Source organism: Hemicordylus capensis, chromosome 2 (genome assembly GCF_027244095.1).
Source record: "Hemicordylus capensis ecotype Gifberg chromosome 2, rHemCap1.1.pri, whole genome shotgun sequence".
NCBI lineage: Eukaryota > Metazoa > Chordata > Lepidosauria > Squamata > Cordylidae > Hemicordylus > Hemicordylus capensis.
Genome location: NC_069658.1, coordinates 147,949,433 through 147,976,398, shown reverse-complemented (window position 1 = coordinate 147,976,398; position 26,966 = coordinate 147,949,433). Strand labels below are relative to the sequence as shown.

The 26,966-nt window shown below is 43.0% G+C and overlaps 1 protein-coding gene across 3 annotated transcripts; it reads right to left on the bottom strand.

Annotated features, from left to right (window-relative positions):
- Positions 1–688: 688 nt before the first annotated feature.
- ANP32B (acidic nuclear phosphoprotein 32 family member B) lies at positions 689–25,646 on the bottom strand. Of its 3 annotated transcripts, none has more exons than XM_053291291.1 (7): positions 25,329–25,646; positions 14,289–14,438; positions 7,515–7,637; positions 4,085–4,271; positions 3,073–3,188; positions 2,549–2,609; positions 689–1,299 (listed from the first exon to the last, which is right to left on the bottom strand). In XM_053291291.1, the coding sequence occupies exons 1-7, from the start codon at positions 25,380–25,382 to the stop codon at positions 1,226–1,228; spliced, it is 765 nt and encodes a 254-aa protein (XP_053147266.1). In that variant the 5' UTR covers positions 25,383–25,646; the 3' UTR covers positions 689–1,225. The 3 variants fall into 3 exon arrangements, with proteins under 3 accessions (XP_053147266.1, XP_053147265.1, XP_053147268.1); XM_053291290.1 differs by having other exon boundaries at positions 3,073–3,191; positions 25,329–25,643; XM_053291293.1 differs by lacking the exon at positions 25,329–25,646 and adding an exon at positions 20,373–20,399 and having other exon boundaries at positions 3,073–3,191.
- Positions 25,647–26,966: the final 1,320 nt, after the last annotated feature.

Genomic DNA, 26,966 nt, shown 5'->3' with positions numbered 1-26,966 from the left:
TATATTTGGATTGATAGTATACAGCTGCACACACAGGTGCTCTGTGCAACCCTGTGCAGGGTTTTCAGTTGCATGAAGCACTTCACCATGTACAGCTGTACAAGTTCCATTTCAGTTTTTCAGCTCTCTGGAGGCGAGGGCTCAACAATATTGGGAGCAGAACACTCCGCACATGCACAGGGTACACATGGAGGGCTGAAAAGACCTCCAGTGCATAAAGCTGGGAGAAATATTGTTCCAAAATAGATAAGCGATACAAGTTGATAATGCAGTGCAATTAAGAAAAAGTCTGGTAAATAAAAAACCCCTTTCAGGGCTGTGTGTACTTTGGTCCTGCGTAAGCACAATGTACAATTCAGCAACCTGAGAATCTTCACTTTCATTAATTTTTAAAATAGTGAAGATATCTAGCACCTGTGGCTGTAAAGACTGGGTGGGTGGGTGCAATGCCTGGGCAGGGGCTCTGCAATCAGTGTCCTGCACAGTTAATTGTTCCTCCTCATAACTAGCAGCAAATAAATTAGGCAAAATAACTTTTTCCAGCTTTAATAATCCAGCTTTTGTTAGTGCACCAATATTTTTTTTTAATTTTAGTGCAGAATACACACAGCCCTACCCATACTGTACTTTTAGGGGGAAAGGCCACTGAATCCCAGATGAGAGTCTGAACATAACAATTTTACAAGACTAGTTTACCAAATAACGTTTATTTCATTCAAGTTCTTAAAAATACTTTTCTGTTGTTGCATAAAACATCCTAATGTAAAAAATATCCAACGGCTTAGAAAAGGAAAAGGAAGGAGGGAAAGCAAAGCATGAAGAACAGTCCCCAAAACATTAGGACTCTATTTACAAAGCCTCGTTGCACAGAAAGTAAAAAGGGGACTATAGTCAGTGGGTAGTGTGTAGCCCCTGACCACCAGGACTGACCCATCACACGACTCGTTCTTCTTGCTATGGCAACGGTGGGAGATGAAGGCCTGGAAACCCCAAAAGGATTAGTGAAGGTGCTAGCCCAAGAGGGCTAGATCTGTAACCACCTGGAGAGATCAGCTGCAGGGTGTGTGGAATGTCACAGGAACTGCCGACTCTTTGGCTCGTTGGGTGCTGCGCCCGGGGGGCTTGTTGGGCAACTGATAGAAGTGCCTCACAGGCTCCTCAGTCACAGGTCATCCAAGGGGTGGCCCAAGCAATACTGAACAGTCCTTTGAGGGCACAGGAGGCGTTAGTCATCTTCTTCTTCCCCTTCATCGTCTAGTTCTCTCTTTCTCTTCTCACCTTTCCCGCTATCCTCTTCATCTGCACAACAATATGGGGAAAGCATGTTTCGTAAGGATTGTCATCCAAGATCTAACTATATTAACGCATGCATCGATTCTATTTCCTGCCCAGAACCTCAGGTTCTAGACAGGAAACGGTAAGTTCCTGAGTGGCAAGGGCAAAGCTAGACACACAGGTTACAAGCAGATGCAGCCCTAGAAATGGAGAGGGGTATCGATCAGCAAGCAGTATGCAGCAGACCTCTTTGGTCAGAGACTGTCACTGACATCCTTTCAAGCCAAGGCTGGCACAGCTGTTCTAAAAATGATCCCCCAGTCCTAGCATTTCAGGCAGTCAGCAGCAGTGTGCTCTCAATCCTCCTCGCATGCCCAGAGGGAGGAAGCACCAACAAGAATCCAAATATGCCCCACTGTGCTAGGGGTTGGAAAGTTACTGGTTGGTCGTACGTATTTGGACCTCTGCCCCAAGAACCAAGCAGGAAAGGGCTAGAATCATAGTGCAGTCTTCACTGGCACTTCCTGTCCAAAACTGAGCTGCTTTTTCATTAACTTCCAATGTGAAATATATAGGATTGTCACCATTCAGAGATGCCAAGAGATTAAGTGTCACCACTCTGTTTCCATGGAGAATCAGGACCAATGATGGCTTTCAACTGTTATCACTCTAGTCTTGTATTTCTATGCCAAGAACTAAGGTACAAACAGTACTGGGATCATGGCTAACATCCAGCACAGTGCTCGAAGAGCAGAGCAGGAGTTGCATCTTCAACAACAGCTGCTCTGAGCCCAGCCAAAGGCTTGTTGAGCAGCAGAGCACGCACATGTACACACACACACAAGCAATTTTATGTAGTACTCAGGGACACATTCCTGGAAGCCAAAAAGCACTTTTGGAAGGAGGGGAAAGCAGCAAAAATCACTCCCATCTGCTCCTGCGTGCATGCTCTGAAATGCATGCTCAAAGGCCAACAAGCCTTCGGCAAAGCTTGGAGAAGCCCCCCGACCCGAGGGCACAGCCCTTGTTCTGCCCTCCTCATGCTGGACTAGATGCCAGCCGGAAACACTAAAAAAAAGGCGGGTGGGAGGTTTAATATCATTTTGCTGGCTTTCTTTTGTGTTGTTACCTATCCCAATCTTTTGAATGGGGGTGGGGACCATAAATCTAAAGAAACATTTGCTGTCACCCTCTAGTCCTGCCCATCACATCACCCCAATGGCAGCCTTATCTCATCATCCTGAAGAGAGTTAATATAAAACTTTAAACGCACCTTCTTCATCCTCTTCTTCCTCTTCCTCCTCCTCTTCACCATCATGTCCAAACTCTTCCTCCTGAAATATAAGAGTACATTTGGCATTGAAAGAAAAGCAATTTTGCCACTGATTACCTGTCAGCCCTGGAAACGTTCTCATTTTCCACTGGGTAATGAAACTTGCTAGATGACATCTGAAGACACAGATGCTGTGATGGCTCAGCCCCTTTACTGTCACCTCAGCTGACATGTGCTACCAAACAACTGCCAGACAGTGTGCACTATAAAGGGGGGAGGGGGAGAATGGGGAAATGGACAGTGGACAATCCAAAGCTGCAGGTTTCATTAGTTCAGCTGTCCTGATACAGCACAGTCCATGCAGCTTTTCGACTCCTAGAATACATGAAACAGCAGACAACAGCTCAGGAATTTCACCTCCAGAGACGACAGGCAGCAGGGAGATCAACTTATTCTTTTTGCTACTTAGCAGGTAAAATTTCAGAAGTCAGAAAGAGGAACAGGCAGGAAATACTATAACCAACCTCTCCACTGATTTCATCTTCTTCGTCTTCTACTTCTTCTTCTCCTTCTTCATCCTCATCCTCCTCATCAAACTCCTCCTCCTCACCATCTTCTTCCTCTTCATCTTCTTCCTCGCCTTCTGAAAAAGAGACCAAATTTGTACCGCTTTCCCTGAAATACAGCTTTCCTAGCAATGCCAGTTATAGACACACAAGGAAACGGTTCCCAGTTATGTCAGTAAGGAAATTCTCTCAGTACGGATTGCAGAAAATTACCATGGTGAGCAACTTTAATGTCCTCAGGCTCTTTGTAAGAAAAACAAGAAAAGGCAGAATTGGGGAGAGACTTGTTTTGAAGAACAGCAAATGCCAGCAAGCTCCACCATGACTGATATCAAGCAACTCAACACCATGCACCATGACTGTTCACACAATCAGTCCTTTCATGCAATCTCTGCTGGGTTGCAAGACCACTAATAGACCTGCTTTTCTCACAAGCAATTGTATATGGGATGTCAATTATCTCAACTGGGTCTACACACAATTATTTCTGATACAGCTCTGCAAATAAGTGAGACATAGGAAAAGGTCTCCCTCCCTCCCTCCCTCCCTCCCAAAGTTGTTCTTTAAGGCTACTGAAAGTAGTGTTCCAGGCCAGCAAGAGTAACCAACAGCTTTTTACAGCTGTGCACAAACAAAAGGACATGTATTTGTGACATCACAATAATGCAACCCTCGCTTTGAGAACTTTGGTGGTGGTGGTAGTGGTGTGGCTCTTTCTACTGCTAGTCTAGGAGCAATTGCTGCTTGGCACAGGAGTGTAACAAGTTGCAAGGCTATGCTAATACCTGCCCAAGGCTTCATACACCTACTGCCAGACTTTAGTGACTAGTCTCATTCCCTCTTGGTACACATTATATGCTAAGTATGACGCAGTCATTCTGAACAGAAGCTGGGTATTTGTGGCCTGAAAGACTTGCAGCAGTGTGTGAATTTTCAACCCACCATTAATATGTAAAGGCTTTAGTCTCACCTTCCTCATCTTCCTCATCAACACCATCTACTTCAGCATCTGAGTCAGAAGCTTCTTTGTCTTCCTGATCATATCCATCCAGGTAGGTGAGCTGAGGGAGAAGCTTGAAGACGCTATCTCGGTAGTCATTTAAGTTTGTTACCTCACAGTTGAACAGGTCAAGGCTCTTCAGAGAGTCCAATTTTTTCTAAATCAGAAATAAGTTAAAGTTGTTATTGTGTAGACAACTCAGGCTCACTGTACGATAAGGGCATCCACTAAGTTGGCTTCATCTCTCTTCCACAAATTTTACTGACCTTATAATTAGCAACACAAAAGTTAGTTTCCAGTTTCCTCAGCCTAGGAAACCATGTATGGACCTTGTTGAAGCAATAATTCAGCTCCCTCTCTGAAATGGGGAAGGTGATATCTCACCCTGATCCCCATTATTTACCATTGTTCTTACATACGAGCTCTTTGGCTAGTGCACTTTCATATAACGTCTAAGAACGAACTGTGAACCAGAAAGTCACCAATTTAAATCTTGCCTCTGTTGGTCTGTCATTAACTCAGGAAGTGGCCTTATCCCAGGATACACAGCTTTGTACCTCCAGCAGATTTGGACTACAACTCCCATAATTCCTGACTATTGGCCACTGTAGTTGGGGATGATGGGAGTTGGCATCTAAAAACAGCAGGAAGGCCAAAGCTGTGCAGCCCTCCTTTAGACAAAACATTGTCTTAGTTTGAAGCCCCACCTGCATTGAAGGGATAATACTGACCTATAGTACAAAGACTGATACACAAAACAGTTTGAACATTCCAAAGCCCTATATAAATACTAATTATTATTATCAGCATTATACTGGCATCAGATTACATTCTTGCATAAGACCACCATTTTAAGTGGGTTCTCAGATTAAGAATATATTGGACTGACGTTCCATAGCTCTTTCCCCCAGTTACTTCACTTCATACAACATTTTCAAATAAAGTGCTTTCCAAGACACTTGATTAACTCTTATCACCCTTGGCCCTTTTCGCTGAGATCAAAACACTTTTGATCAATGATAATAGTCAAAAATGGCCATATACACTGCCTGTATGGTGTCAACGGCCATATACACTGCCTGGTGTCAATGTCACAAAAAGAGCAATTAAAAAGCAGGTCTACTATAATAATAATAATCATCATCACAAAATACAAAGATCTACAAATTGAAATTGAAAGGCTGTGGCTGAAGAAGACCAAAATAATCCCAGTGGTAACTGGCGCCCTAGGTGCAATTCCAAAACAACTTGAAGAGCACCTCAACACCATAGGGGCCACAGAAAGCACCATCAGCCAATTACAAAAAGCAACTTTACTGGGAACAGCCTATATTCTGTGACGATATCTATAATAACAGCAACAACATTGATAATAAAATTCAGCCATCCCAGGTCCTTGGGAAGGACTCGATGTCTGGATAAAACAAACCAGTCAATAACACCTGTCTGACTGTGTAAACAAGAAATAATAATAATATTAAAAAATACATTTTCCCTAACAATCCAAATAACATACCATTCAGATACAGTAGACACATTTATCTGGGAACTACTGCAACCAATTTAGACACCAGTTTACAAAGCTACCTCATAAATATAATCTTTGACCACTCAGTTAAAAGTGCTAGGGAACGGGACTGCCAAAGAAGCAGAAATGGAAAATGTCCAATGGGCCAGTTCATACAGTTTAGCTGAACAGGTAGTAAAGCTTCTTGGACTTCTGCTTTAGACTGCAGGGCGGTGGGCAGGAAGGGAGTTTCAAATGTGAACACTCCCCAGGAGGCATGGAGAACGACTTCTTGCATTTAGGAAAAAGAAGACTAGGCTGAACACTTCTCCCTGACATTCTACATTTCTACACAGAGGGGCATTTTTCCACCCGAAGAAAGCATTCAGAAATGCAACACTGCCTGCCTTCTGCATCCTGAAACAGTGCAGCTGAAGGAAAGTGCTTCTAGAGACTATGGCTGACATCCTGACTAAATTACTGGACTGAAGTCCCATTGAAATTGAAGCCATGACTAACTTGTCCTATTGATTTCAGTGGGTCTTCTGTCAAGTAATTTAGCCAGGATGTTAGCCTAGATAAACTGGCTGTGGTTTTTTGTTGTTGTTGTTTTGCATGGAGAGGCTTTCTTCGTCACGATGGCTGACTTACTATGCAATGTTACACACATGGTGGAAGGTAGCCTTCGTACAGTTGTGCAAGCACAAATTTTGTGCTTGCACACCTATTACATATCAGTGTGTGTGTGTGTGTGTAATGCTGAACAATATATCAGCTCCTATCATTATCAAATGTAATAAGCAGCAATATAAATCTATAGCATTGTTACATTTTTTGTGATTTGTATTTTAATTGATTTATTGCTGTTTTTATTCTTGCTAGCTGCTTTGAGGTCACATGGCAAAAAGTGAAATAACATTTAATAAATAAAAACCACAAGCTAGAACAAAATCAGATACAGGATCCTTTGAGATTAATTTCAAATTGCTAATAAACATATATAGATCTAAACTAATTCAGGACACACGTGATTTTTTTAGGAAATCCTTACAAGAATAGGGTATGACTAATTTTCTAATTTAGTATTTCACACTGACTCAAGTCACTTACCATATCTAACAATGCTTTAAGTTATGTTGCACACAGGCAGAGCCTGCCATTTCTTTTTCAACTTACTGTGCCAAATGGGTTAAATGTCAAGCGAACTACCAACAACCAAGTTAAAAGATAATGATGCCTCTGCCTAATGACTGAAATCAAGCAGCTTTAATGCTATGATAACTGCCTTTTTGAAGACAAATCATCTATAACATTAAACTGCCAGAGCGACAAATCAACTCACTAAAAATGACTGGATAAATTTTACCTCCAATCAAGCCTCGCCTCACCCCACCCTCAAAGCAAACACACACACACACACACACACACACACACACAAAAACCCAACAGCAAAAGTTCAAGAACTTAAGATCTAGATACTAGCTTGGCTTCTATACACTCAGCTGATGTGGATTTACATCTAATATATATGCAAACACATTGCAATGCTCATTTGAACCCCAAGGAACTGGCTAGGTGCATTTGAAACAGATAGCTATGCATATTTCCAGAGGGGCACCTTGTGGCTTATGTCGGCTTGGGGCCAATATGTTAGAATCAGAGCACCAGCTACAAAATATAAGGAGAAGTTGCTTCCTCCAGGTGTACTGATTTGGACACAAGTTTACATAATGCCCATACAACTCAAGCATGAGCAAGGCATTTGATGTTGGTACTACCACCAATTATCCTTTTTGAGAACATAAGCCATCAGCTGTATGAAAACCTCTGCCTTCAACCCCCTCCACAGAGGCCTGAGAAATGTCACCGCTAGACAGCCCAGTAACAACATACCAACGGCTCCAAGGTACTGATATCCTTCAGCTTGTTTCCACTGAGGTTTAGGTGTGTGAGGTTAGGAAGCTTTTCTGCTAATACATCAAGACCTCCAGAAATTCTGTTGTCACTGAGTTCAAGCTGTCAAGGAAAACAAACAACTGTTATTAGCTTACCTGTCAACAGAACTTGAAGAAACTACATCAGAAGTAGCTACATCAGAATGAAGTGGTTGCCATATTAGTTCTAGCCTCTCACAGAATGACACACATATGTTTACAATGGGCATATTTACAGAAGTTTTTTTTACCCACTTAATTACTATGGCTTTCCCAAAGAATCCTGAGTTTGGCAAAGAATTGGAAATTCATTGCTGGAGATTCCTACCTTTATAAGTTCCCAAGAATCCCTAGATATGCCTTAAGTCTGTCAAATGGTTATTCCGAGACAAAGGAAATAATTGACCCATGTCTTTAAAGGCTCTGGATAACAGAAATGCAGTTCTCTTGTTAGGCCACTTTTTTAGAGACGCCTCATGACCAGACACCAAACCGGGATGCGTAACTGCTAGTTATCATGCTATCAGTTTTGGTCTTACTTTACTATAAGCCATGTGTCTGGTGAAAAATTCTGAGCAGAATGAACACCTGAAACAAAGTTGGGCTATCAGAGCTGACTCAGTGGAAAGTTACTAACTCACATCCACATTAGCACTGCACTGGTGCCACAGTAGCTGACATCTAGACTAACACTACACTGTCATGTGACGGTGGTGGTGGTGGGGACATTTTAAAGAATCTCCACTTCCCTCTGAAGCTCACTATGCTTCCTTGAAAATATGTCCCTGAAGGCTGCACAGCCAATTTTACAGGAGGCCCCGTGGGCTTCAGAAGGAAGGGAAGATAGTTTAAAATCACCTTTCCTCCCTTGCACAATGGCATAGCATTAGTCTGGATATCAGCCATGGTAGCTGCAGCACAGTGCTAGACTGGGTGTTACCCACTATCTTTATCTATTTTAAATCACATAAGAACTGCCCTGCTGGATCAGGCCCAAGGCCTATCTAGTCCAGCATCCTGCTTCGTACAGTGACCCACCAGATACCTCTGAGAAGCCCACAGGCTATTTTATTGCATCTTGCCTCTGAGGCTGGAAGTGGCCTATAGCCCTCAGACTAGTAGCCACTGATAGACCTGTCCTCCATGAATTTGTCTAAGCCCCTTTTAAAGCCATCCAAGCTAGTGCCATCACCAGCTGCCCATGGCTGAAAATTCCATAGATTAATTCTGCGTTTGTGGAAAAAATACTTCCTTTTGTCAGTCCTAAATTTCCTGGTCTTCAGTTTTATGGGATGACCCCTGGTTCCAGTGTTGTGAGAGAGGGAGAAAAATTCCTCTGTCCACACCCTCTATTCCATGCAAAATTTTATACACCTCTCTCATGTCTCCCCATAGTCTTCTCATTTTAAAACTGAAAAGCCCCAGGTGCTGCAGCCTCACCTCATAAGGAAGGTGCTCTAGGCCCCTGAGCATTTTGGCACCCCTCTTCTGCACCTTCTCCAGTTTTACAATGTCCTCAAGATACGGTGACCAGAACTGCATGCAGTACTCAAAATATGGCTGCACCATGGATTTGTATAAGGGCATTATAATATTAGCAGTTTTATTTTCAATCCCCTTCCTAATGATCTCTAGCATGGAATTTGCCTTTTTCACAGCTGCCAAGCACTGAGTTGACACTTTCAACAAGCTGTCCACCACGACCCCTAGATCTGTCTCCTGGTCAGTCACTGACAGCTCAGACCCCATCAGTATATATGTGAAGTGGGGTGGGGAGGTTGCCCCAATATGCATCACTTTGCACTTGCTTACATTGAACCACATTTGCCATTTTGTTGCCCACTCCCCCAGTTTGGAGAGGTCCTCCTCACAATTGGTTGTGTATTTCACTACCCTACATAATTTGGTGTCATCTGCAAATCTGGCCACTTTGCTGCTTACCCCAACTTCGAGATCATTTATAAACAATTTAAAGAGCACTGGACCCCATTTCTTACTTTCTTCCATTGTGAAAACTGCCCATTTATTCCTACCTTCTGCTTCCTGTCCTTCAGCCAGTTACCAATCCACACATAAACCTGTCCCTTTATCCCAAGACTGCTAAGTTTACTCAAGAACCTTTGGTGGGGAACTTTGTCAAAGGCTTTTTGGAAGTCCAAGTATATACTATGTCAACCGGATCACCTTTATTCACATGCCTCCTGACACTCTCAAAGAACTCCAAAAATGTTAGTGAGGCAAGACTTGCCCTTGCAGAAGCCAGGCTGGTACTCCATCAGCAAGGCCTTTGCTTCTATACACCAAAAAAATTAACTGCATGTTAAGGTTGCTATAGTATGCTGTTAGATTTGTGGAGTAACATTTTACAGACAATCAGGCATTTGATGTTGGTACCACTGATTATCCTTTTTGAGAACCTAAGTCATCATCTATATGAAAATCTCTGCCTCCAACCCCCTTCACAGAGGCCTGAGAAATGTCACAGCTAGATAGCCCACTAACAATATACCAATGGCTTCAAGGTATTATATCCTTCCGCTTGTTTCCATATTTACATTGTTTCCATTTACAGGCAATCAGGGAACAAGGGTCATGATCTAGCACAGTGTTTCTCAAACTTTTTGGAGTCAAGGACCGCTAAATTCTTCGTGCAGAGTTTCAAGGACCGCTACATTCTTCATGTGCAGTTTCCCGGACCAGCAGTTAGTAAAGGGGTTTCAAGTCTGTCTATCTATCTATCTATCTATCTGTCTGTCTGTCTGTCTGTCTATCAGACTTCTATACTGCCCAAAACTTGCATCTCTGGGCAGTTTAGAATGAAAATAATATAAGCATTAAAATAATTAAATTTGGAATCTTTTGCAAACATGGAATATTAGGGGTTCTTAACCTTGGGTCCCTCAGTTAAACTCCCATAACCCCCAGCAACAATGGCATTTGGCCATTATGGCTGGGGATTATGGGAGTAGAAGTCCACCAATGTCTGGGTACCCAAGGTTGAGAACCCCTGAATCTAAAAGCCTGGGTGAACAAATTTGTCTCCAGTATGTCTTCAGTATGTGCGGGGTGGGGGTGGAGGTGCTTCTGATTACTCAGTGGAGAGGGTATGTTGGGCCATTAGAAAAATTCAAAAGCTACATGGGGGCAATGAAAACAACGCACAAGCAAGCCCCACTGATGCAAGAGGGAAACAGTGTTCCCTCTCAAGGCGCCTCGACCACAACAGGCAGCTGGGTTTCAATCAACCAACCTTTGGCTGCAAATAATGAGCATGCAAGAACCAGCAGCCCTTCAAGTGGCGCCCACTGCCATACTTTTTCCTCCATGCCCCCGCACCGCATACAGTTTGAAGCTGTAAAGATAGGGAATAAGATAGCTGTAGGAAGATCTCAGCAGCACATGGAGGCAAGACACAAGAAGGGTCCCATGCCTCCGTGATACTCTTCCTCTTCCGTGCCATGTGCAAAATTGAGGAAGTGAGTGCCTTGATTTCAGTTGGGGGGGGTTGACTCCCAGTCAGGGACCGGCACTCAACCCTTCGGGGACCGGCAGCGGTCCAGGGACCGGTGGTTGAGAAACACTGATCTAGCATACTATGGATTTCTGTGGGATTAACCATGTACTTAATCCTCCCCAATGGAATCAATGGGATTTACATTGGATTTGGCTGGATATGGAAGGCATGACTCAAATTTGAACAAAGTGCTGGCTTTTACTCTGGTGGGTGACTAGATCATTACTGTGTACATGTAAAGCTGTATCAGGGACCAGCCTTAATGGGGAATCTTTTCATCACAACTGCAAAACAATGACTGAATTCCATGAAGTAAATGGACTTGCTTTGCCAAAATCAACTTCAAAATTCCTGCCATTAATCATGTGAGAGAGAGCAAGTTCCAAAAACCAGATTGTTAGTTTTTGAGGCAAGAATTAGGCTCATGGCCAACCACACCGATGTTTGATTCCATCTTTTAATCCTGTATGTAGTAGCTATTTAACAAAGTCAATATCATTTTTATGTGCACATCACATCTTTACAACAAATTCTACTCTTTATAAATTGACTATGTTAAAAAGCTTCAATTCTCATAATTCACTGAGCATGTATTAAGGCTGGTACACCCATTTTCCTTGCATGCAGCTATAAGAGAAAAATGTTTGCTTGCCAAACACCTGACATTCCTGAGCTAGACATCCTGGTCTTGACAGAGATTATCTCCCCCCATCTTGACAATTTTCTAAAATATCCATGAGGCTCTTAATCCAGCTAAATTAATTGGTGTTTTATGATGTTTTAATTGTTAGTTTTTATTTTATGTAGTTTATAATTTTTGTTTTGTTAATTGATTTTAATGGTGTTTTAATGTAAACTGCCCCGAGCCTTTGGAAGGGCGGTATAATTTTTAAAAAATAAATAAATAATAAATAAATAAATGATAGAACCATAACTGTTCAGTACATTTCTTTTACAACTAGTAATTTTTAGCCCGTTGTAATAACGGGCGCTAGCCTTAAGGGGAGCTACTGCCACCTCTTGCTGAGGCCGCGGCCGCCATCGGGGCTAGTCGCCCCGCCACCGCCTCACCCGCACTCTCGGTGGCGTCGCAGCCGCCGCCAACGGGGCCAGTCACCCCACCGCGGCCACAACTACCTTTGGCCGAGGCCGCGGCTCCGCCGCCGCCTCGGCCACACTCTCCTCCTGCCGTTGGCGGCGGCCGCTTCTCCTTGGCCCGCCGCTTCTGCTCCTCCCGGCCCTCTCGCCGTAACGGCGGCGGCCGCCATCGGAGCCAGTCGCTCCGCCGCGGCCACCGCCTGGTCCAACATGGCCGCCCGTCTCTGGGCGGCCGTATCTTTTTCGCCCGATCTGGGCATGCGCGGAGCGCATGCCCAGATCGGGCGAAAAAGACACGGGCGGCACGGACGCACGCCCAAGGCTTTTATGGGTAAGGATATTCTCAATAACAATGTGATCATGCAGTTACCTCCGTGCATGCTCCAAATCAATAAAATCTACATACCATGCCAAGCAAATTCAGCTTTGCATATAGTCATATCTTGCCTCATTATTTTCCTGCATACAAGGTCTAGGTTGCTAGTATATTAGGTACTAATAGGATATGTGTAGGAGTAAGGCTGAATAGCAGCCATGAGAGTTAAAATCATCTTGGATGCCAGAAACCAAGAATTACTCCTCTCAGGTTTTCCAAACTTCAGTACAGTCTACTCATGCTTCTAGGAATTCTTTTATTATTGTGAGAGCTTTAAAAAAAGATTTTAAAAAACAAAATAGGTTTTTAAAATATATTATATATTGTATAATACAACATATCTACAAACACAGCCCAATAATAGTTAAGGGAGAAGCAACCCTCAGCCTCCCTACCTACTTGCTAACAGGGATGTGCACGAACCGGCAGGCAGCCAGTTTGGCAGTGGCGAGGGTGTTACCTTTTAGGAGCAGGGAGGGTGTTCTTAAAACCCGCTCCCTGTTATGTTTCCCCCACCAGCGCTGTGCTCAAAATCGCTGCGCAGGGCGAGGGTGAGGCCTTAACCCTCGCCTTGAAAAATGTCCCCTCTAATATTTTTCACGTAGACAAACAGAAAATGAAGTATGGGGATTTTTTTCCACAGAAAAATCCCCACCCCACATCTCTGGAAGTGGGGAGGGGGAAAACTGGAGTAGACTTTTTGTGTGGTAGTGAATTGGCTGCATCCCAGCAGTGTTGAATGCTGGAAAGAAAGGTTGGACTTTAGTGGCTGCCTGAGAGTAACACTCAAAGCCTTGGTTTTTGTTCTACCGGTTTCTTTACAGCAAATACGTCTGCAGACAACGCAGCAGGATAATCTCCTGGCAGAGCTCAGGGACGCAAGGAAAGAGGAGATAGCAAGAACAAATACAGCTACACTGCACTGTGTCTTTGGGGCGGTCCAGCACAGCTCTCCAAACAATGCTTCCATAGCTGGTGCTAGCACTTAGGAAGCTGTCTTTCCTTCCCTCTGCTGCCACTGCTAAAAGTGATTGGGCTAAGCAACTATAAACTGCTTTTGCTGCTGCATCCTCCCATTTTAGAATAGGCCCTAGATCACATCACTAGCGACGGGTACAGTATCAGTCTTTTACTCCATCTCTTCTGTATCATCCCACTCCATGTTCTACCCTCTGATTGCTCTTTATTTATTCTTTTAATACTACTCAGTTTGGGACCCCTTTTGCTCTCCTGCAGTCCCACCTTACTCCTTCCAAACCACTTACTCTTCTAGCCCAATTGAATATTGGTCTACCCAACAAGAGAGTTGGGAATACATACCTCCTAGATCTAGAGAAAGAAAACCAAAACGAAGGATTGCAACTAGAAGAATTTTGCACTGGCAGCATGGGAATCTCTCAGTACATATTTAATCCATAATTAGCCATTTTATTTATTTATATCTATGTAAACCACTTTGGGAACTTTTGTTGAAAGCGGTATATAAATAGTAATAGTAGTCTGAGAAAAGAAAAAAACAACAGCCCAAATTATCTAAAAGATTAAAACTGAATAAAGTTCACAAATTTTGTGGAAACTCTTGTTCTGACTCCTATGTTAAAAATAATTAAAGAAGAAAACCACCCTTTGGATTCACAGTGCTGCTAAGGTAATTATGGCAACAGGAATTAGAAAGGCTTTGCAGTAAAGTAGATCCAGTAACTTCCCACCTCTATCTTTCACCCACATTAAAGCCAAAGTCTTACCTTTTTCAATTTGGGGAGTTTAGGAAGATTCAAGACAGATGTCAGTCCCACATTTATTAAGCTGAGGAACTCCAAGTTGACAAACTCTCCTGACAGCCCCTCAATTTTGCCTTCATTTGATCTGCAGTTGTCAAGAACGAGCTCTTGGACCTAAAAGAACATTTAAATTTTTTTTAATGTATTTAAAAACAGGAGCACATAAAAGCAGAATGTACAGATAATTACACCTGGTAAAATGTAACAGAAGCAGAGTGGATAAAAATCAATGTTTAAAATATATATTTTTTAAAAAAATCGGATTTTTAAAAATTTAAATCAGATTTTTAAAATAAAATGCTTTTTGAGGGGGAAAAATCTATCTAAAGATAGTTTTCTATTTAAGCTACATTATAGTCCAAAGGTTATTCATCATGAAATAAGGATTAGTTTTTAATTATGTAGCATGAGGCTGTATATATGCAATGTTTAAATTTTTTTGTAAATGAATTCCATTAATCCATTCACAATGTCATGCTCTTCCAGAGGTTTCTGTAAGATTATTTTGGGCAATTTTTCGATTTAGAAGAGGACCAAAAATGAAACCTTCATCTGGTTGTAAATATTAAGAAGATACCAGCAAGAATGAGTCTTTATGTAAAAAATCCCATGATTTAAATCTAGTCTTACTGACTAGTGATTTAAATCATGATTTAAATAGATTGGTTTTAAATCAAATCCACCCTGAACAGAAGTGCATAAAAACTGTTATCATGCAAGTATTGATTTGATGTATAGTCCTCCCAAACACTTAAAACATTAAGCACAAAACCTTCAGCTACACTGATTAAGTGCTATCTTTCCCTACCAAAAGGCAACTTTAATAAAATAAAAAATATACATCTTGCATTGCTCCCATAAGAGACTAAATTTGGGCTTTGGTGGGAAGGGAATTTCAGAAGTGAGGGGGAGCCACCAGGAACACCTCTCTGTACATCCCGACTTGGTATAAAGACAGTAAGTTTATAAAGGCTTAACACATGCAACTTGTTCCAGAATCTAGTGAGCCCCTTTGCTTCATCTACATTCAAGGGAGAACTGCATGGAAGCAGCACATATAGATACCTGATAGATAGATAGATAGATAGATAGATAGATAGATAGATAGATAGATAGATAGATAGTTATTCCCTAGCAGTCTGTTTTGCAAATGGGGTTGATCGCAGGACCATCAGTTTGACCATCAGTGCAGTTTGAGCAGCCACTAGATGTTAGCATAGCATTCTCCACACCACTGAATACATGTTTGGGGGATAATTTCCCCTTATGTTTCTAGTACAGCACTGCAGAGCTGACTCAGAAATGCAAGGAAGTTTTCACACACCCTCAGAAATACCCCAGGTTCAGCAGCTGGAGGATGCCATAGATACATGTATTTAGAGAAAGTGTGCCTTTCTCAATGCCCCAAATATTGGTGTCCTATTATCTCCCTTTCGGTAGGATTCAGTGACCCAGCTGCTGCTGATAGAGGACACCACCAAGCCACAGAGATGGGTCACAAAGGGACAATGGCCCTATTGTACTAGATAAAGAGCATCTCATTTTAAAAGAATGTATTTATAAAAAGCAAGACTGGAAGAACTAGGCTGGAAGACTGGAAGAACTATTGTACTTTAATCTGTGGATAGCAGAGAGATTAAGAAACGTGCTCAAGGCCCTCCAGGGACTCTGCAACAGAAGAAACGAAATCCAGGTATCAGTGTGCTTTATGAAGCATTACATTTGCACTACAGTCTTGATTTGGGTGATGTTCACATTCCAGTATGTAGTCTACAGGCCACATGGAGAGGGAGAACAATGAGTTCCTTTGTACCACTTTACAAATATCTTCAATAAACAGTTCATTAAGAAAACACATTCCTATGTTTAACATATGTTAAAGGAAACAGGTTTATAGAGATCTAGTAAAGCAAGAGCCTGTTCATACAGGAGCATATGAACCAGCCCCCATGTGTACAAAAGGGTCTAGCTGACCGTAGCAGCTATTAATTCCGACAATCGCTACAGGCAGCCAGAGAGTTCCTCTGCAGTCCTCTCACTAGTGCCAAAGCTTACCTTATCACCTTCCCCAACGCCACCTTGCTTCTTTCAGCAACACAGAGGAAAAACCAGGAAGTTGCAGATAGTTGTGGCAACTTCTTGTTCTTCCACTATGCTGCCCGAAAAAGCCAAGGAGTGTGAAAAGATGAGCAGAGGTGCTGGCGAGACAGCTACAACAGAGCTCTTTGGAGACCTGTACCAATCAGAACAGATAGCTGCCAAATACGGAGTCTGACCCAAAGCCGCCTACAGGAATAGACCCTAGGACACCACTGCACGAATGAAAAAGAAAAGAAAAATGGACCAAATTATATTTTCATGGTCATAATGAAAACAATGTCACACATTCAAGGCTGAAACCTTGCTTATTCTTACAATCTGGAACATTTCCACTCCTGGGAATGAAAACAGCCAAACCAGAGCAATGTTCCTGTGTGTTCCACAGCAATGTTCCTGTGCGTTTAGTACTTTTGGCTGAAAGCACTAGGAGAAAGGTGCATCAAGCACACATCAAAGCGATATTTGTCCGTCTTGCTCAAGTCTTTAACAGAAACTGATATTTAGTTAAAAACATAGTAAAGTCATTCACACGACCTTTTCCTGGGCCTGGGAGGGCAGGTCGGGGGGAAGGCAGGATAGCAGCTATCTTCCCCTCAGATGATCCAGCAGCAATACGAGCCACACATTCAATACAACAGCAATACAAGCCGTGCAGTGTTCTGGAGGCTGGGAAAATGTGTCCCGGACTCCAGATAGCCCACAATGAACTGCACGATGAGCACAGAACATTGTGGGGATCGCCGGTGAGTTGGGTGCTCTAGGTGCCCAGCTCCATGCAAACAGCCTGAGCAGACACACAACCCCAGACCTGGGTAAAAGGCAAGGTAAAAATCTCAGGCTACCCAAGGAGGGAGTGCCGGGATCAGTCTCAATCCCGGCGCCTCACACAAGCAGGCCTGCCCAGGTAGGGCTGTCCAAGCTTGGGTAGCGCTGCTCGTGTGAACAGCCTCAGTAAGTCTTTCAGTAAATAAACCACCACCTGTTTGGAAGCAGAAGCAGAATTATTTAAACAAACCTAGCACAAAGCTCTAAGTACGCAAGTGAAAGGGGAAGGTTACAGAGTGTTCTGTTCATAAGATTACTATTGGAAAGGCCTTCTCCCGCGCAGTATGATAGGTTAACTGAATAAATATTGTAGTTAAGTATTAATATGCTGCAGTTGGAGTTAAGGCTGCAGTTAAGCATGAATACATTGTTGGCATCAAATCAATTCATGCACCAACTGGTTTAAAAATAAAGATATGAGGTTACTATTAAGACCAGGCATTACTGGTTTCCGAACAAAAAATGCTCAACCAATTGCAGCACCCATTATTTTACAAAAGTCACCGAGCTGTTATTTTTCTTAAGCGGTTGGTTTTTTTTAAACTTCATTCTGTAAAAAAACATCTTCTTCAGAGGTGCATTTATGGATGCTAAAAATCCAGACTCCCTCCAAGCACGCGCGCGCGCGCGCACACACACACACACACACACACACCCCATTTAAATGTTTTAATGCAACAGTAACAAGACTCTTGGGGGGTCCTTTTTATTATTGGTAGTTTATGCACTAACAGCACTTTATAGACAAGCATAAGAAAAAAGACCCCTGCCCAAAAAAGCTTACAATCTAAACTTTGACAAGGCAGGAGAGAAGGAAGGATGGCCGCTGGGAGACAGAATGTGGGTTAAAATGAACCCTGTTCTGATAAATTCTCATGAAGTAAACTACTTATGCATAGACAAGCCACTATATGAGAAATCCAGAACAGATCATTATATCTTCTTAAAGATAGCCAGCGTGGTGTTGGAGCCAGCGTGGTGTAGTGGTTAGAGTACTGGACTAGGACCGGGGAGACCCAAGTTCAAATCCCCATGCAGCCCATGATACTAGCTGGGTGACTCTGGGCCGGTCACTTGTCTCTCAGCCTAACCTACTTCACAGGGTTGTTGTGAGGAGAAACTTAAGTATGTAGTACACCGCTCTGGGCTCCTTGGAGGAAGAGCGGGATATAAATGTAATAAACAAACAAACAAACAAACAAACAATAGATTAATCAAGCAAGTGGACATTCAGCGCAAATGGCCTATTGCAAAGTGTAGTGTGAGGGATTTTCAAACCTCAAAGAGTGTAAACACAACTAATCAAAGACCTAAGCAGAACACACTCAAGAAACAAATCCACAGAGTTTCACATTACAGTGAATTCTCACATAAAAGTTATGGTGAAATTTAAAATAAAAATTACAGTAGCAGGTGGGGCAAATTCTCCCTTCGTATATTTAGTTCAAGATTTAGTCCACTTCATATTTAAGAACTCTAAGAATGTATTTCAGGCAGATTTCAAAGATTTACAACACAAGGGATGCAAAGGTTATTTTAAAACTTGGATATTCTAACAGAATATTCTATTAACAGAATACTATTCTGCCTTTCTGTTAAAATTAACCTTCAAAAAGTGGCTTAAATTTCAATTTTTAAAAACTATTACACACACATTAAAACAACCCTAGAACAAACAATGCAACCAACAACCTTCTGTGCCTTCTCAGGGCAATGGATTTAGCCTGGAACGTTAAAAGCTCAACACACACAATATTTGGGCCTTCAAAAGCACAGTGGATAGAAATCATAGTTCTTGGGCTGCAATCCTTGCAACAAGTTGTGTTCACTTCAAAGGGCCTTCCTAAACATTAAATTGCAGCTTGCAGTAGATTTCAGCAAACAGATAAAAGAGAAGTATATAACAGCTATTATCACTTACTCTCTGGCTTGATCCTGTGAAGCCACTTCTCAGTTAGACTGAGAAGATAAAGCAGGGCTCTGCAAACCCCAGGAGACAGAGCACCTACAAATTTAACCACGGCACACAAGAGAAAACTGGCTTAATTATTGTTTCATTGCAATTCTGTCCCCTGGGCCAGGGCTCACTGTCACTGGCCCACCACTTTCTGCCTCTTTTCCTTCTCTGAGTCCTCCTAGGTATGCTCTCCTCCACCATGTAGGCAAATAAGTCCTTTCTCCTTTTTTCATGGAGCAGTATGTAAGGAGCAGCCTGGTTGCGAGAGCAACTGCTGCTGCTCAAAGTAGTCAAAGGGGGCTCTAATGCTGGAGGGGGCTGTGGCAGGCAGGAGGTACTGATTGCCACAGCTCTGGAGCAGGAGGAGAGCAAGAAGAGCTTTGACCCAGAAGGAGCAAAGAGGCCAGCCGTACACATGGCCTTGCTGATGCTGCGCAGAGAAGTAGCCATTCTGGGCTGTGTGTTCTTTCCCCACCAGGAAATGGCCACTGCCCCTTTTCCTTTCTCTCCTCATCCTCCTGGGGTGTGCCCTGACACACACTGTGTGTGACCTACTGGGGTCAGATGCCACTGAAACCCAAGCAGCAGCATTGGCTTGCTTACTCACTGACTTGTCATTCTTCACTGCCATCAATTCAGCAACACACTTCCCTTTGGTCTCCTCACACCCCCAGGGAAGGCACTGATGGATCACAGAGTGCATGAAGCCTGAACAGAAGCCAAGGCGACAGTGGTCGGGGTGGTTAGCATCAGAGCATGTCTTGGGAGGGGGAGATGGGGTGGAAAGAATGAGAGGGCAGGGATTTTTTTTACCTTAATGTAAAACTATTTTTTTTGTTAAAGCTGAGACAAAAATATGTGAATATTTTCTCCATGAACAGAAAATGCCTTTCCCATGGTAAATTTGTTTCAGCTTTTTGAAGGGGGATGCTTATGTAATGCACTTTCAAAATATATGTATTAATATAACTTAAACTTAAGTTGCCAAAAAGGTATGAGATCTGTTCCTCTGCCCTGTTGAGGGGTATATGAGGAGAAACAGTAAAATCCTCACACGGCAGAGTATGCTGTGGTGGTAAAGAAGTTTAGCCCAAGAGATTAGCTGGAGACTTTAGGTGGAGCTCAAAACAAATAAAGATTGATTAAGAAACTAAAACATCACATACTGAGAGAGTCATTGAGCAACATACACAAAGGCATCAGCCTTCAACAACAGTTCTGACTCTTAACTGACCAAGACAGAACCTGTTAACATAACTCCTCCTGCCTCTAGTGGCCAGAAGAGGTTACTGCGGTGCTAAAAGCAATGCTTTAAAATTCTTACTTCTAACATGTCCCTCCCCAATCTTCATACAAGTATGTGGCACTAGTCCTCCTAACTAGGATATTCAGAGGTAGAGCTATTTTAAACAATCCTTATATGTCCCAGAAAGCCAGGTTCTAAGCAGTTCTAAGTTATTTTAAAGGGGATAAAGAGAAGTCTATTTACCCTTCCTGTCCATGCAATGGCTATCATTAAGTCTTGTAATTTTGTTTAATGTCTGTTGTCTGGCTTCTAAATTTTTGGGCTTGCTCCTAAATCCAAGAAAATTTGTCAAGGCCTGAGATAAAGCAATTATTGGCAAAACTGGATTTTGTTTTTATAATATTGTATAGGTATACTAAACAGAAAACCCACATCTCTATGCACATAAAACTTTGATCCGTGCATACATCATTAGCCTGAATGTCAGACACTGTCTGTTTTTTTAATTAAAGGAATCAAAACCCCTTTTTTGTAATAGAGTATGTTCAACTCCCCCACCCCCTTTTAAAAGACTCTGACTAGAGAGACTAAGGGATGACTGATGAGACTGTATGGAGATTTTCAGAATGCTTTGACTCTAGCTATTTGCTTCTTGAAAGTTCTTAACCAAAGTATTTAAACAGTAGCTGCTATTAATAAAACAGGTTTAGATTTCACATCAGCACATTTCAAAGGATTTACTTCATTCAAGCCCAGCATAGGCAATGCAATCAGAAGAAAAGGAGCATCACTAAGCTGTGTTCCAACTATTCTCAACCAACTAATTTTCAAGTCACACTCACGAAAAGCAAGTAAAAATGTACAAAACAAGAGGGTGTGATGGCGAGTTTATCTACTGGTCCCACCATGCAAAACCCGGTCCCACCCATAGGGAAGGGGTGGTGGAATACACATTTTTCAAGGCCTGTCTGGTGTCACAGAAGACTGCATGTATCAGCACAGATAATTCTGTACTCATAAGAACTACAGCCATAAAAATATAGGTACCCGAGACTGTTTGTTTTGCAACCCTCACCATTATAATAATGAAAAAACATCTTACCTTCCATTAATTAGCTATGCTTGTGTATTTCGTGTTCATTGCAGCAGATAGAAAAAGCCAATTTGTCTCATATTGTTTCTCCTTGCCAAATAACTTTAATAGAGCTAACACAAGTCCACTGGGCTGCTTACTGAGAAACAGTCTCACAAGCCTGGTCCAGTTCTCTTAAGTAATTTTACAAATAGTTTTTAATGGAAGCTAAATCCAGTACCAAAAAAAGTAGTTAGTACAACCATATCAAATGAATGTCAGCTGATTGTGAAGTGCGAAGTCAGCAAATAGAGAATAGCAGATTCTCATGGTGGGTTTCCAGCACAGTGTTTTTTAAAAGTTCATGGGTGACATGGCAATGTCCCTTTTACAGCAGCGTTAAAAGAAAATTGATCGGCACTAACAGGAAGGGAGTGGTTTGCCCTTTGCTACTGACCCTCAGTAAACATGCACTACTTTGATCTTTGTACTGAACTTTTACCAAAATGATATTCAACCTACATTCTGTTTTACACAACAGACACTGCAATTCTATCTCTTAATTTTCCAAATGATTAAGATAATATACACAAAAGAATAGCAACATATCTTTCCTTATCTGAAGAACAGTCTATATTTCCTAAATTTAGGAAATAATATTTATGCAGCTTGATAGACTTATTTCGTTACACAATTTCTTTAGTAAACAATTCCATCATCTTGCTCAAGGTAGCAGTACTAGAGTTTCCATCTAATTTTCACCAAATGTCAATCTTGTTATATTTCATTAGTGCGTATGGAAATTTGCTGATTTTACTAGCGTTCTTGGAAAATACAGCTGATGCAGAACAGGTCAACTAACCCACCTTCTGACAAGGGAGATCAAGAGGAGCATATTATATCAAGTCGTCCAATATCTGTGTTTTGTAGTTATTTCCAGGTACCTACTTCAAAGGTTTCGATACCTGAGCAATCAGATGCCTAAGGATTTTCTCCAGCCTCAAGAATTGTCACTTGCTTTCCTCCCTCAATCAGTGGATATGAAGAATGATAATCAGATAATTTTGCAGCTGCTTTAATCTCCGTTAACTGATGTGTAGACTAAGGAACATTGGCGGACATAAAGAGCAAGGATGCACTAGTACAGTGAGAGCGCATCCTAACAGGACTTCCCAACTAACAGCACTGGAACAGCAGGGAAGTGGCAATTTTTGATGCCCTCCCTTTTCCCAGCAAGCCCTCTCTGGAACCAAAAATATGTCCCCAACCACTTCCTGGGGAAGGAGAGGGTGTCAAAAATTAGTGCTTCCCCACTACACTGGGGCAGTTAGTTGGGAAGTTCTGCTAGGCTGCTCTCTTGCTGCGCTGGTGCATTCTTGCTCTCTATGTGTCATTATCCAAACACTGTACTGAGTTACTATTGTTGGCATAACAGCACTACTGCCTTTATTTCCAGGAGCAACAGCATGGCAGAACCAGGAAGTACAATGGGAAGGAACTTCAAAAGGCACTCGAAACATGTGACTTGCTCTGATTCAGAGCACCAATCACTCTACACAGTACTGCAAATTCCCAGTTTATTGTTGACCTGCAGAACTCATAGCACTCACATGGATTTTACTGTATATGCAACACTTTCTTGTGGCAAAATATTGCTACTAACAAAGAACTGAGCCAAATATACGCCAAACAGTTCTTCACTGGCAAGATGTCTTAACAAAAATCCTTTCATTTTAGAGCTGTTTTGTCTTCAATTAAGTGTAAAGGATACACAGCAGCATTGCATCAACTATCATCTCCTGAGGAGCCCCTACATCAAGCAAGATAAGGAACCAAACAGAGTGACTCCACAGCCTCCTGCAGCTTCACAAGCCAGCCAACCAAGCAAAATATGAAGTGACTGTTCACAGACAATGGGACAAATGCTTTCAAATGGCTTTGAAGTCTACCCAAAACAGCAGATGCATGTTTAAACAACAGTTAAACTGGGGTTGATTGTGTGATATTTGCCAAAAAGAGCCTCCAATTTTACTAGAAGAAGGGAGAGACTGACTGATTCAAATGGTCTGTCTTTTTCAGAAGTTATAAAGATGCACAAAGACCCTTTTGCCAACACGTTAACTGGTTCAAACTGTTTGTTCTTTTCCAAAGCAGTAAAGATGTGCTTTCCAATACTCTTTTGCCAACATATTTACCTGTACCTTGGGGCATGCCCACCCTCTGAGGGATTTGGGGCTGGTTCGTAAGCTGTATTTTTAAGTGAACATGTATGCTTTAGTCATGGACCTAAAAAAATAAAATGTGAATGTGACTTGAATACATCTTTGCATACGCATGTAGGCATAGTGGCATATTCAGCAGGGCTGGAACTTTTTGTTTTGGCCTCACTTCTGTGCATCTAACAACCTAACAGCACAGAAATTCAAGAAAATGAAGTTTTATTAGACATAGAGATAAACATGGGGGGGCCGTGGGGGAGAGACAGTGAAGAGAAAAATATTATGAGAGGGTGTGCTGGAGACTATCTGCTGATCCCACCATGCAAAACCTTTATTATTGTGTTTAGATTTTATTGTTATATAAGCCACCCTTGAAATATTTTAAATTGAAAAGCAGAATATAAAAAATTACAAACAAAAACAAAAACATTATCTGCTTAATTTATGTAGTGTTTGACTTGCAGGGCCAAAATGCTTTTGTTCTTTCTTTTAATTGTCAATGCTAGCACAGGCTATGATTCCCTTTAATTTGGAAGCAAACTGTGTGACAAGACCCTTAAGGACGCTAATACAGAATAACTGTGGGGCTAAAGAGTTACGGGCATGACACTAAAGCTAGTTAACAGGGACGTTTAAGCCCCTGTGGGAAAGACTGAAACACATGCTTAACATGTTTGTGTAGCGCCATCATAGTTACTTTTAGTGAAGCAGACGGCTGTCCTCATGATTTTAAAGGCATCTGAAATCGTTTTTCTGTGGCGTAAATGGATGTCTTTACTATTTTTTAATTATGGTGCTGTTTGTTTAGCTCAATTATATTTTTATTTTTGCTTTATATCAATTTGATTGGAACCTGCCGAATTTAAGTCGAAACGTCTCTTAAATAAACCTCTCTTAAATGGACTTCACCCACTGCACTCAATGAGTCTTTTAAAAGCTTAATTTCTTGGCAGAAAGGAAACAAGAAAGGAAGAGAGTTTTTTGGCGGGAATATGAGTTGTACCGAGATTGGGAGGGGGTGCAGAGGAAGAAGCGCGCGCTCTCGTTTTCTACAGCTGTTGCCCGTTTAAGCCGGGACGCGGGAGCGTCAGAATGCGCGCGCGCTGGCTGGAGGAAACGAACGTGGTGGGATAAAGAGCAAGAACGAAGCGCACGCGCGCTCCCCCCGCCTCATGCAGCTGTTGCCCATTTAAGAGGGGGAGAAGGGTGCGCCACTGGCGAAGGAGAAAACGAACGCGGTGGTTGTCGCGCGCACTCGAGACACCAACCGCCTCTGCAGGCACCCCGCGCACTCACAGTAGAGACGCAGCAGCGGGAACAACATGGCGGCCACAGATTCCCTTCTTCGTCAGCCACCCGCTCGCTCGCTCACACTCCGCCCCCCCCCGCCCGCTTTGCCTTCTCTCCTCTTCAGGCTTGCGACAGAGCGCCCTCCAATCTCTTTATCCGCCCCCACCTCAGAGCCCCGAACTAAGCCCCGGCTCGCTCTCCCCAGGCCGGCGCGTACTACAGTGGGGAAGGGACGGTAGTCCTCGAGCTATCGCTCACTCCCTCCCTCTCCTCCTCCCCCCCCCCCGCTGCTTACATCTGGCGGGGTCCGGTTCCGCAGCTCCAAGTGGATCCGCTTCTTCATGTCCATGGTGGCGTCGGGAGGCGGAGGAAAGAGCGGGACGGGCCCGGATTCAGGCCCTGTGCGCAGCGCGCCGAGTTAACTCGCAGGGAAGCGGTGTGGAGGGGGAGTTGCAGGCAAGAGGAGGGAGGGAGCGAGCGAGCGAGTGCTCGGCACCTCCTTCGCCGCCGTCGCGACTGCAGTTAAACTAGCAACGGGGCCCTTGCCTGAGCCGAGCCGGAGCGACTGAGTAAGCGACTGACGGACTGGCCACCAGGGGGCGCGGCAAAGGCGCCAAAGGAGATACTCCCCGGAACTTCCTCGTCATCACCTCACCCCTCCCTTCTTCTCTCTGAGGATGAACAACAACCCCCACCCTCCCTTAGGAGGGCCAGACGAAGAAACCCAAGTCCTCTTCGCAGAGGGCAGCTCCCCCCGCCACGAGAGACGATTCTCATTGTTCTTCACGGAATCCTCGCATCAACAACACAACACCCCCAGCGTCATAGACGCCGCTTGTTTGATACAGTGGCCTTTATTTCTTTGTCATGAGCACATCTGGCAGGACGTAATGGAAGACTTTCTCTTTTGCCTTAAAGTACACCTGCTTGCACAGCCTGTGAGCCATAGCTCACTAGCCATGCATACACTGACAACCAGCCTCCCCATTGCTGGTCAGTGACCGAAATAAAGATGATTTAGCTATGCAGCCTCCCCCGACCCCATTTTTGCAGGCCCAGAAAGGCAGCAAAATACAAAACCAAATCTTGTTAAGCTCCTGGCAAATTGCATCATGCGGGGTGGACTGCACTTGTCTTGGATGTTAAGAGCTCTGCTGAACGGGACCAAACGCCCAACCAGTTCCAAGTGTTCATCATTTCCACCCCTTATTACTGTCACTTACCATAATGAGCTCTTTGCATCTGTCTTCACGGAGGATACTGACCATATCCCCAGTGAGAAGTAAGCTTCTCAGACTTGGAGGCTGAAGAACTGGGCCAATTTGAAGTGAGGAGAGAGTGTGTCTTGAGAACAAAATTAAACTGTCTTGAGAAACAAAACTGTCTTGAGAAACAAAATTAACAAATTGCCAGTGCCAGATGGCATCCACCCAAGAGTTCTGAAGGAACTCAAATGCAAAATTGCTTATGTCCTAGCAAAAATATGTAACTTACTTGTCCCTATGATCAGGATCTGTACCAGAGAAGACTGGAAAGTAGCTAATGCAATCCTGATTTTCAAAAAGGGATGGGGGAGGGGGGATCTGGGAAACTATAGGCCAGTTAACTTTTGTGCTGGATAAATTGATGGAAAGTATACTTAAGGACAAAATTGTTAAACATATAGAAGAACAGGCCTTGCTGAAGGAGAACGAGCATAGCTTCTGCAAGGGCAAGTCTTGCCTCACTAACCTTTTAGAGTTCTTTTAGAGTGTCAACAGGCATGTGGATAAAGGTGATCTGGTTGACACAGTATACTTGGACATCCAAAAAGCTTATGACAAAGTCGCCCACCAAAGGCTCTTGAGTAAACTTAGCAGTCATAGGATAAGGGGACAGGTTCAGTTGTTGATTGTAACTGGTTGAAGGACAGGAAACAGAGGAATAAATAGAC